This window comes from Cebus imitator, unplaced genomic scaffold, assembly GCF_001604975.1.
Source record: "Cebus imitator isolate Cc_AM_T3 unplaced genomic scaffold, Cebus_imitator-1.0 Scaffold77, whole genome shotgun sequence".
NCBI lineage: Eukaryota > Metazoa > Chordata > Mammalia > Primates > Cebidae > Cebus > Cebus imitator.
The window spans coordinates 3025058-3038107 of NW_016107392.1; the positions used below are offsets into that span (position 1 = coordinate 3025058).

The window sequence follows — 13050 nt, forward strand, 5'->3', positions numbered from 1 at the left end:
TTGGTGGGGTGAGGCGTGAGGGATGAGGCTTATTTTTTCAATTCTCTGTATGTTAGTAAGATGAACTCTCAGTTACATGTTGGAATTTCTTTTCTTCTTTTTGTTACTTGCCTATTCTTTTGATTTTTTAATGCTTTTGTTTTATGGAGTTTCTTATGGCCCCATTCTTTTCCATTTTCTTTATATTTTGGGTTTTTATGTTGAATTTAGAGAGGTCTTTTCTCTTTAGAGCATATAGTCATGTATATTAACTTTGAAATTCATTTACTTTTTGTTTCATATTCCTAACAGTCTAATAAAATTTTTACTGTGTTATACCAAGGAGCTATAGATTATATACTTGTATCTGGATGTATTTTAATCTAATCTTAACATTGTATTTTTAAAATTTATTCATATGCTTTCAAGCAGCATGTACTTTATATTGAAATGTTCTATTCAAACTGCAACAGCATAGTGACATTTAAATGTGTCCCAAGTTAAGCATTTTCTTTTTATTTTCTTCCTCATTACCTTCTTTGGCTTGCATTTTAAATATTATCCATCAGCTTTTTTGTGTGAAATTAGGAAGAAACAGTACTCATGTTGTTAAATAACTGTTTATTTTTAACATGCTGCAGGATATTGAAGACAAAGTAAGTAGCAAAGTAATAACCTGTAAATGTGCAAGTAGTTTGTAGTTCACCTAAACTAAGCAGATAGTTGAATAGACAGGCACCTTGATATCTTAGACAAGCAATGCTTAATCACTTATGCAAAAGAGTTTTGGTGAAATAACACAAGGATGGGACTGCCTAAATGTATATTGTTAATGGATGCTTGGATACATACAATTTTAAAAAAGAGATATATATATATATATACACACACACACACACACACACACACACACATATACACACATACACACATATGTATATACATGTATGTATACACACACACTTTATATATATTAAAAGTGATATATGTACTTTGTTAATATATATTAAAAGATGTATACATACATATATACATAGGCATATGCATAATACATGTAGGCATATACATATATATATATACATATATATACTTATAAGTTGTAGTCAGACATATATTCAGCCTTCATTGAGCAAAAAGTATGTTGAAAACAAAATCTAACTAGAGTGATATAGGAAAGTCCCTTTTCTCAAAGACAAAAGCCAATTAAACATAATATTCAAGATACCAACATTAGTTTAAGAAATGCACTTTTGGCTGGGTGTGGTGGCTCAGGCCTGTAATCCCAGTGCTTAGGGAGGCTGAGGCGGGTGGATCAAGAGGTCAGGAGTTCGAGACCAACTTGGTCAAGATGGTGAAACTCTGTCTCTACTAAAAATACAAAAATTACCCAAGTGTGGGTGCACGTGCCTATAGTCCCAGCTACTTGGGAGGCTGAGGCAGAAGAATCACTTGAATCTGGGAGGTGGAGGTTACAATGAGCAGAGATCATGCCACTGCACGCCAGCCTGGGCAACAGAGCAAGACTCTGTCTCAAAAAAAAATTTTTTTTTTCACTTGTTTTAATTTTATTTTTAAAAGTTTTGTAAATTGAAAGTGGAATAGCTAAAGCTTTTAAAATTACTTTTAATTATTGTTATTTATTATGATTATTTTGAATTATTGAAATAAACAATTATAGTAGTTTTTGTTTCCGCTCTTCCATAACAGCTAATTCTTTGCAAAAAGGAAAATAGAACAATATATGTATTGATTTGCAAGTTTCACTAGGTAATTAAAGGTTCTTAAACACAAGATTTGTGTACAAAATGTTATTTAGGCATTATTTTTTTTAATTCAAAAAGGTTAAGAACCATGTATCTTATGCCCAGGATAAAATTAAAGTTTTGTTGTACAAAATGTTAATCCTTGAAATTACTCTTTGTAGGGAAGTTAAATAAGAGTCTGTTATATGCTGTATTCTGATGTTTCCAAATGCATTTGGACAAAGTAGGACACAGCTGTTATAGTGAGAAACAATGCAGTGTAGACTTTTTCTTTACATTTAAATACAGCAATCATCATCTTAATGTTTTTCTATGGTAGAGACTTAATAGATTACAAAAATCTTCAGATTTGTATTCTTATTTCTAATGCAATTTATTCTTGACTTTTGCTTTGCTGTTACTGCTTTTTCTTGATATAGTATATTCCTCATTTCTTTTTTTAGGCTAGGCAGCTGGAAGAGAAAGACCGAGTGCTCAAGAAGCAGGATGCATTCTACAAAGAACAGCTGGCTAGACTGGAGGAGAGGGTATGACTATTTTTCGTCATTGATTCTATCCACATCTGCCGCTTTCTTGTATATTTATTTAAAAATTAATAAATTAGAACTTCAGCTGCTTTTCCTAGTTGTCAAGTGGACAGGAAGTGAAGAGGCAGAGCAGATAGTTTGTCCAATCTAGGAATGTCATTTTTTCTTTGGGCACTTTGGAATGGTTGCATTGTTTGTTCATTGATGTATTTTGTCACTTGGGAACTCCACCAGATACTTCTCCTTATGTGTTTAGAATCTACATTGCCTCCAGGTCAGACAGTACACTGCTACTCTTAACTCCCCCAAACACTGACTAAACTTTAGTGCGCTCTTAAAAATGGTAGTGTTTTAAATGATATGTCTTCTTATCTTTTTTTTTTTCCTTTTTGAGAAAGAATCTCATTCTGTCACCCAGACTGGAGTGCAGTGGTGCGATCTTGGCTCACTGCAACTTCCACCTACCAGGTTCAAGCGATTCTCATGCCTTAGCCTCCTGAGTAGCTGGGATTACAGGTATGTACCACAATGCCTGGCTAATTTTTGTATTTTTCTTAAAGATAGAGTTTCACCATGTTGGCCAGGCTGGTCTCAAACTCCTAGCCTCAAGTGATCTGCCCACCTCAGCCTCCCAAAGTGGTGGGATTACAGGCATAAGCCGCTTCACTTGGCAGGATATGTTTTCTTTCTGAAAACTCAGTTTCACTGCATTTGTAGTTAAGAAATGAATGTCTCCTTCAGGAGAGGTGGACAGGAGCTGAATAGTAGAAGTTAAAGATGAGTTAGGAGAAGGAAAAGAGATAGGGTGTCAGTCAGCATGGGTCTAGAATTTGACAAAGATGGGCAAAAGAAGGCAATGAGTTTAAGAACGGGAGTTTGAGCACTTATCGGTGCCGTCTGCAATAAAGTAGATTGGTTATCTAAATTAATTTCATACATAGACCATGAGGTTGCAGAGTGAGCTCTCTTTTTTTTTTTTTTGAGTGAAACCCTCACAATTTTATTTGTTGAAAATATGTTATTTGATAAGAAAATAGAAAAAAAAGAGAAATAAACTATTAATCCTCACTCAGTACAGTTATTTAGATGTTAAATGTGTTTGCTGTCTCCACGTGTTACTGAGCTGAATACTTCTTGAATATAGGGAGCATTCTCCTATTCATTCAGCAGATATCTACCTAAGCACCTAATATATGTTTGGCCCTGGCCTTGTGCCAGCAGCTGTGTGCTGGTGAAGAAAATGAGGTAAACATCTGTCTTCATGGAGCTTAAGTTCAATTTAAAACCAGTATACCTAGTGTATGGCAGATTATGGTAATTTCAGGAGGAATGAAATGGAAAAAGCGAGTCCCAGGACTGGAGTTTAGTCATGGAGCTGGGTAGAAAGGGAAGGTCTCTCTGTTGAGATGATGACATTTGGGAAGAGAGGCCTATGGTAATAGGGAAGCACGCCACTGCCAAAACCGTGAAGCAGGCATGAACTTGGCATGTTTGGGAAGGCTGGAGGGTTCAGGAGCATCCCCCTGGCTGCTGTCTTGGGCAAGAGTTGAAGCAACAGAATTAGTAAGAAATTATGGGAGTAATTCGGAAAAGCGATGGCAATGGTGTGGGTCTGAGTGCTGGCAGGGGAAGTAATGAAATGTGGTTCGGTATTTTAAAGGTAGAGTTGACCAGATTTGCTGATGACTTTGAACATGAGTGAAGAAAGCAAAGACTCCAAGAACCTTTAGGTTTATGGCTTTCATAACTAGAAGGCTTTTTCCACAGGGGAAGATTCTTAAGATATGGATTGGGGTGTTGGTGGTAGAGGAAATCAGAAGATTGATTATGGATATGTTAAGCTTAGGACACTTAAGACATTGAAGTAGAGATGTTGAATAGGCATAAAGTGGAATGGTTTAGAGAATGACAGCAATTTTTAATGTAAAAGGCCAGATAGTAAATATTTTAGGCTTTGCATGCCACGTTTGGTTTCTCTGCAGCTACCCAACTGACTTTGTAATGTGGAATCAGAGAAAGCCAATTTTAAATGAATGAGTATGGCTCTGTTCTAATTGCAGGACACTGAAGTATGAAGTTCATATGATTTTCATGCATCACAAAATTTTGCTTTAATTTTTTTTCAGCCATTTAAAATTGAAAAACCAAAACCAAGTAATGGGCCTGATTTGGCTCCCTTGTGGTAGTGTGCAGAACTCTGATTTAGAGCACAAGGCTCTGATGTCAGATGCCTTGGATTCAAATTTCTGACCTGGCATTTCCCTATGGTGTAATGTGGAACATCTTACTTTACTTCTCAGTTGTTTCAGTTGTTAAGTGGTGATATAATAGTACTTACCTCACTAATTTGTTAAATGAGCTAATACTCATAAAGCACCTGTAATAGTGTGTAGCACAGAGTAACCACTCACCCACTAATTGTTTTACTTCTATACTTAGAGATTGTACATGGGTTAGAGTTTGTATTTGTTTTCACACTGCTGTGATGAACTACCTGAGACTGGATAATTTATGAAATGAAGACCTTTAGTTGACTCACAGTTCTTCATGGCTGGGGAGGCCTCAGGAAACTTACAATCCTGGCGGAAGGTGGCACCTTTTTCACAAAGTGTCAGGACAGAGAGAGGGCATGCAGGGGAAACTGCTACTTTTAAACCATCAGATCTGAGAACTCTCTATCACAAGAACAGCCTGGGGGACACTGGGCGACACATAATCCAATTACCTCCTACCAGGTCCCTCCCTCAACATGTGGGTATTACAATTCTAGATGAGATCTGGGTAGGGACACAGAGCCAAACCATATCAGAGTTCGTAAATGTTAGCTGAATAAATGAATGAAAGTGAAAATTTTTGAGATGATGTACCTGGCACCTGCTTTTCCCCACCCAGTGACAATTTTCTTTGCCATCAGGTTTTACTGTGTTAGGTATCTTATAAACTTGCCTTTAATTGTTGTCAGGTTCAAGAAAAGGCACTGAAAAATATTCTCCCATTTCTCATAGACTAATTCACTGTTAGGCTTTTTGGCATCAAGTAGAACAAGTGGTAGAAGATTAGATAGACACAAAATGATAAGATCAAATTATTGTGAGTCGTGTCTTATATAGGCAGAATATATTGTTTTCCTTTTTGAAGATCAGGCTGGAAAGTAGTTACCCTGTAGTTGAAACTGAAGTCTGAGAAGCACAAGTGAGCTTAAAATGCTAAGGTGAAATGTATACACTGCTATTAGTTAATACTCAATCATGCCGCATTAAGTACTATGTGGGAGAAAGAATGTTAACGAGGAGTCAGAAGGCATGCTTTTGCCATCTAGCTGTTTGGCAGTTCACCTAATCTCTTGTGGTGTCTGGTTCTTATCTGTAAAATGTTCCTTGCTCATCTTTATGGTGACTGAGGGTAGATCAGGTGAATATGTAAAAACCTCTTGAAAACTGGAAAGAGCTTAACAAATATCAGCTGTTGCCGTGAAAGACTATCTGCTTACTTTCCATTACGTATAAGATAATGATAATCATAAAATTACTATTATTCAACTGCCTTGTGTCTTTTGCCCGTTTCTATACAGTCTTGTTTTTGTTTGTTATTGTCATTCTCAAAGTACCCGAGTTGAATTTTGTCCATTTGGATTTCTTCCAGGAATGTGTGAGAGACATTTAGGTCTCTAATGATGGAGCATTTTGTAGGCATAATGCAAAAGATTGTAAAGGGATTTTCTTTTGTATTGTGACAGCGGTGAAAATTACAGTGTCTATTTCTGTTAGGAATTCCGCGCACACTTTGGTATTAGTGTAAAAATGCTGAATCCAATAATTCATATTGTAAGAAATGATTATAATATTAATATAACTTGCAGATCATCTAACTCACTAGAAAATCCAGTTTGCCTGTGGTTTAAAAGTGGACATATGCACATATCTTTCCTCTTTTAACCAAATGAAATGATGAAACTATAAAGTAGATACCAGGTGGTGTATCATTAATGGAGAGGGGTGTGACATCAACGAGTCTTTTATGGAATCATTCTGAGGGAGATTCCCGAGACAACCTTACCATCTGTCCATTAGCTAGATTAACCAACACAGCAATTGTATACATTATCAATTTTTGATGACTTGAACTATTCATTTATATTGGCTTGATGCAGATTTCTTTTGAAAGTATGAATCAAAGTCCACTCAATGTGAAGTGCCTTCAGTTTCTGTAATACAGCTTGGTTTGCTTCTTGGATCTATGTCAATAAACTCCTTATTAATTAGATAATTCCCATGTGTGAATGGAACTCTCTCTACCCAGGTATTTTTATATTGGCCACTCCACCGAGGAGTCTCAGATAATTTTCTTCTTTCACTAACTCATTAGAAGTAATAAGTGTAATTTAACTGGACACTGATTTCACCCTTTTTAGAACCAGTTTTCAAAAGCAGCGACACTTTAGTTGAGACAAGTGTCACTGCTTTTGAAAACTGGTTCTAAAAAGTCTCATTTATTCAAAGCCATTTGAAAAGATTTTTTAAGTCCTTATTTTATAGTCAAATGTTGCTGAGTTATCAATGGCATCTCTGTGAACATTAGAGATATCACATTTAGATGTTTTGCCTAATTGAAAAATACTTAACAGATTTTTAATTCCTACTTATTGATGTAAGAGACATGGATAGTATTAATTCCTGGTTGGTGATTTGATGGGAGGAAGCTGGAGGAAGCTGACAGCAGCTTTCAAAGAGAAGATTCTTAAGTGTTTCTAAGAAGTAGTCTCCAAGTCTCCCAGGAAATTCCGTTTTTTTGTTTTCCAAACTTTATTTTTAATTTTTTCCCCAACTTTATTTTTGTTTGTTGTATAATTGACAAATACATCCATAATGCTTTATACCTCTTTATGATAGCCACGTTTTGTTTATAATACTTGTGATTAGTTATGTCCTTTTATCTTGTAAACTCCTGAGGACACAGAGCTCATTTCCTTATTTCCGTATTTTTGGTTTTTTTCTTTTGCTTTTGAGTTTCTGTAACTTACATATGCAAGTAGCATGTTAAATGAATCCTAGATTTTCTAAGCTTATACTATGAAGTTATATTTATGCAATTCGTGTAGTTTTAAAGTACACACAAATGTTTAACATCTTTTTCACAAACCATTTAAATTCATCATTTGATTCTATGCTGTGAATGTCAAGTTTAACTTTGAACACTTTGTTATTGTTTATAGCATCATCATTAACAGTAGCTAATGATAACATGTATTGAGCATTTACATTGTGATAGGTACTTTGCAGGGATTGTCTCACTTTATACACCAGCAACCTGTGTGGCTGTGCACCCTATTGTTTAGATGAAGGCTTTAAAGTAATTCACCCAAGAACATACAGTCAAAATATGATAGACCTGGCTTTGAGCCAGGTTCCATACTTGATCATTTAGCTGCTATGTAATACTAACTTGAAGATGTTCTTTCTGTTTAGTTCTTTGGGTTGTAAGTTAGCTCTTTCTAGCTTCCAATACAACTTTTTAGGTCCTGACATTGTAATTTCATTAATGCTACCTCATAACCTAAAAGAGTTAAGTATTCAAAAACGTATAATTTTCTCCCCGGAATTTGGCATTTCCTGGGAAAATATGACCAAAAGGGAATGAATAAGCTTGTATCACCTAGTTGTAATCACCCCTAGGAGTTATTTTAATATCTAGTTGTGCTTCTTTCATATTGAAGTAAGAAATTTGTAGTCATTCACGCAGTTTAAAAATTTATCTTTGAGGTCTTCATTCACTCACTCGTTCTTTGATAATATTGCTTTTCATATTTTCATCTCTTTCCATCTTCTGGAAAGAAAGCAAACTTTGTTTTACTTTTGATAAAGTGTTTGATAGTCTTTCATCAGATTCCGGATCATTGTGTGTTCTTCAGGAAAATGTGTATTTTCCAGGAGTTTGTCGATCCTGTGGGAGGGAAGCGAGGGGAACGACCGTGGTTATCGTGTCATGGAGGGTGGAACCCGCGGTCTCCCAGGGGTCTTCCAGGAGGAAGGGCCTTGTCTCCCCAGGACATGTTGAAGACTCGAGCTCTTTGATAATGTGTCTTGCATGTATAACTTCTCAATTATGAATTTGAATTGATTTGCTCTGTGGAATCCACTTTGCTCTTGGTTTTCCTAAGAATGATAGATTTTGAATGCATGAAGGGAGGTGTAAAAGGCCTGGTGGCTTGAGGAGCTGAGGGAGATCAGAAAGCTTAGGTATTGTAATACAATATTGAGTAACCCAGTGGTGCGGCATGCACTTGTTGTTTGACAACTCCTCCCTATACCTCTCTTCACTGCGTTTATAATTTATTTGCATTCTTAAATATGAAGATATATTTGTAAGAGTGGCCACTTAAAATACTGTTCTATGTGCTGTATATAAAAAATGGAAGACTTATTAGGCTGGTTTTCCATGGCGTATAATAGATGCCTCCTTGTTTATAAATCTATTACCTATTATTTGTCATATGCTGACTATATTGAGTATCTGCTAAGTGTATACCATCCTTCAGAATTCTTTCCCACTTCGGGGTCTTTGCCTTTGTTGCTCCCTGGGATACTCTTTTCCACCTTTGAATAGCTGTCTCTGACTGCCTTACAAGTTTTTAAACTTTCCTAATGACTTTTGGAAACTAGACTTCTGAACCCTATCCATAACTGTCATATCAACTTATTTATTTCTTTGAAAGCACTCTTCCAGATCTGTAACTAGTTTACTCATTATTTGTTAACTTGTTCATGACTGCCTTCCCAGTCATCTGGTAGAAGTCCCACGAAGACAGAAACTTTGTCTCAGACACCTCTGAATCCCTTACCTGGTGAATAATAAATGCCAGTGTGGCATGGATTGCTTTCAGTTTTCAGACACCTCCGGATTTCAGCAGCAATTTGCATACACACTGCAGGAAATCCCGTAGAATTAAGAGGGGGAGAGAATTGTATAAGCTGGGCAAAAGAGAATAATTCAAAGAGAATGGTGAAAAATAAATTGCCACTAAGAAGAAAAGTGAAAAACTATTACTAGTTTGTCACCTGTGGAGAGAGTTGCTAATTAAATTCTAAGGTCACGCTTACATCAAATGAGCAATGTTTAAAAGTCTCTCACTTATGGCAGATGACATGTCTTTTATTGCATCATAAAGTGTTGGGCTCATCTTTATGATTAATTGGCTTTTGATTGCGTGACTTCTTCTTTGTCAATTAGTACCTTTGCTTCTGTGCTCCTCTGTGTGAAGCTTGGGGAAAAATAATGTCAACAATGATAATAACGAGGAATGACAACAGAACAGGTGATTGTCATCCCAGTGTGCTTCTTATGGGAAGAAATTGTTACCTATTTTTACTACCAGATGAAGTCTGTCATTGTAACCTTTCAGTGAGTGAAGCTGGATCAGCCTTTTCAAGGGATTAATACAGGATGGATTCACAATTACTGACATCTGAGATACTAAAATATAAACAATCCTTTTTTGAAGATGGAGAGATAAGAAACTTGGTTTGTGGGTTTAAGAAACCATTTGCTATTCCTCCCCACCGGCCCCCCCACCACACACGCACACATAAAACAACTTGCTTTCTAAATAGTTACCAGTGATTTTAGTTAGGTCATGTGCATAACTCATTTTGGCTGTGCAATGTGACAGAGTAAATTTAACACGATAGTTAAAAATGTAACTTCCTTGTAGATGCACCTGCGTAGGTTATACTAGTTTGTACTTGTCAACCTAGAGAGAGATACTGTTCCTTTGACACTGGGAAATTTTGTACTGGCTTCCTCATTCCTGTGGAGATCAGGGCAGATTCCCTGTGGTTTCTGTAGTTACCGAGAGTTGCAGAAACAGAGATGAGGTTTTGTAGTCCACAGGTTTGGATGTTGAAGCTAATAGAAGCCAATATCCCTTTTAATTATAATGTCTTAAGCAACAGAAGTTTTAGTAAAGTTGCTTGGATTGTGTACATTGAGTTACTCTCAATTTTTTTTAATCATTAACGAGTAATGGTAGTTTAAGTAAATGCCCTTAGATGTTAATAGGTAGAAAAATTAATAAGGCCCAATATCACCATAGCTTTTGCTAACATAATTGACACATCTATAACTTAGGTGCAAAGATGGAACCATTTTACCCTCTTTACCTGCTTTTCTAAAGGTAGTTTATTATTGCAGATATTCCAAAAGTAGCAAGCAAGATGTTTTTTCTTCTCCTAGTTTGTTCTTGGGGGCAAAAAAATCAATATAGTATAGTAGATATGGGGGTCTTATCCTTGATTCATTATTCAACAAATCCTCGAAATACATTGGCTTTTCTGTTAACCTCTCTGAAATTTCGAATGGGAAATGTGGTTTAGGTAACCTTGAATTGCTTTTTAAATCTGGCTTTAAGGATATGAGACTTTTTTTTTTTCCTAGGGTGAGCTGTTAAAAGTGCATCCAGGTAAAATGATCCCCTTAACTGGAGTCGGTTTTTCTATGTCTAACTTTAGGGGGAAAGATTTGCAAATCATGGGATCAGCACTTAGTTTGGGGCTCTATTTACCATGTAGGCTGTCAAGAAGTATTAACCTTAAGGTAAGATGAGAACACGGAGTACAAAGCTGTGAGTTGATGGCACACAGTACAGCGGTATTAAATAGCATTATCCATCCTGCTTGCTACAGTAAATAGGATTTCACTATTATGATGTGTCAGGGCTTTCAGTGAAATCAAATTTACAAGACACTAAATTGCCATCCTCTCTGCTGAGCAGCTTTATTCTGGGATCTTGCTTTCATATTAATCCTGTTGGTAGGAAATACTTGTACCAATTGTGCATGGAAATTATAATTTAATGATCTCTTCCTTTTCTTTATTCAGAGCTTAGAATGGACTACTGTGCTTTGCAGTGATAGCCCCAGGGCTCTGAGAAAGAGATAATATACAGTTCAGCTTTAAAGCCCAGTATTGCTTTTTTGTGAGTGCCTCTAATGATCATAAGTGCTGAGATGCCAACAATATGGGTTGCATACTTTCTCAACTCTTCACATTTCCTTTACCTTTTGAAAGACTACACAATACAATAATTAGATTCTGTTTACCTTGATGGTTTTAAAAAATGATATGCCACTTGAATGTGTAAAGACAAGGTAAGAAATAAAGCATTGTGGAGTCCAGGGAAAAATTAATTCCACTTTTAAAGATTCTGTACATTTTGGGAAGGCTCAGCAGGCTGTTTTATTTGAAAAACAATTATTTACTCACTTTACTTTCTTTGAGATCCTTTCTTGCTATTGTTAAGAATATTACAACCAGGAAATCATTATGTTTCCTGTGTATAAGATTGAAATTGGCTAAATCCTTTGAATTTTCTTCACATCCAATTTCAAAGTTAGTGATTGTTTTGCTTCTTGACATCTTATTTATTTATAAATTTCAAATGTACTTCATGTAGGCAGACCAGCCAATGCGTATTTCCTTATTTTACTGACTGAAAAATTAAAATACATGAATATTAAAATTTTTAAAGGAAATTGCAAGGCTTGTGTTAGAAAGTGCTCTTCAATCACAGATTTATGTTCAGACCATGAGACAGCTGTGCCTCTGTAAGGCATTACGTTTGAACACATTAGCTTCAGTTTAAAAGATATATTTGGTCATTAAAACGTTTGCAAATAATATTAGCTCATAACATCATCAAATAAGAAGTACCCACATCTGAATTTGGCATATAAAGCAGGTTTGCACAGTAAGGTCAGCATTTAATGAAGGAAACCCAAATCCAATTTGTCCATGTAGACTAAGGTAGGATTTTAACTTTGGTCATTCTTATCAGAATTTTGGGGGCCAGAGGGAGACCTTGGCATTCACCACTCATTCAAAAACACATTTATTAATCTCTTGGACAGTGAGCCAGGCTCTATTCAAAGATATAATGATGAATACAAACGGCACAAAAGCCCATTGGAGTCTGGCACGGAGCTTTCAGTTGACACAGTGGTGCAATGGACCCATGGAGACTGTATTTTTTGAAGAATACTACCTTTTTACTACCTTTGTCCCTTCAAGGTCTAAAGATCATGGGATTTAGAGGGAAAGTTGGTAGGTTGGAGAGATCCATCAGGTTGAATTCTTAGATAAAGACCCCGATACATTGGTTGCCTCAAGTAGTTCTCTCTGAAAATAAACATTAAACAGGTAAGTTCCTTTGAAGACCAGAACTCATTCCCTTCTGATCACTTTGATAGTGCCTAGCACATAATAAACCTTGGATAAATGTTTTAAAATTAATGTGTTTGTCCAGGAATGGGTTGGGTTCCATGGCCAAATAATTTTGAGGAATGTCAGGTTTCACTAAGCTGAACGGATTTCTTTTCTACAGGCCTTCTCAGAAGTTATGGACACTTAGAGCCTCCAGGATGAGGATGTTACATGGTGTGTTTCAGCATTATACCCAAACCATGGAATCTTTCTTCTGAAATACATCTGTGAATTTATCCCAGTATATCACCTGAGATTTCTGTGCCCCGAATAATGCCAGTACCTACATTTTTTTAGTCCTTCATAGCTTGCATCCTAGGATGTAAAGGTAGATTAGCCATAGAATTTCACTGATGGAATTCCTAATCTGAGGGCTTCTGAGGACCTGAAAGCACCCTGGGATTTCCGCCCTTCGCTCCATGTTCCAAAAGCATAGGTAGATGAGAAGAGCCTATCTCAGGGTCCGAACGGTGCTCTGGGGTGGGGTGTTCTTTCTCACTCTGAATTCTCTTCCTAATCCTTACCCT

At 36.4% G+C, this 13050-nt stretch overlaps 1 protein-coding gene across 5 annotated transcripts in view; it reads left to right on the plus strand.

Annotated features, from left to right (window-relative positions):
• CHCHD3 (coiled-coil-helix-coiled-coil-helix domain containing 3) overlaps positions 1-13050 on the plus strand; it is a 296049-nt gene that overhangs the window by 188683 nt on the left and 94316 nt on the right. For 3 of the 5 annotated variants that reach the window (XM_017532528.2, XM_017532525.2, XM_017532529.2), the window contains one exon: positions 2186-2269. In XM_017532528.2, coding sequence (XP_017388017.1) covers positions 2186-2269 — 84 coding nt within the window. Of the gene's footprint in view, positions 1-620; positions 636-2185; positions 2270-13050 lie in introns of all 5 variants that reach the window. The other 2 variants (XM_017532527.2, XM_017532524.2) reach the window with 1 other exon arrangement.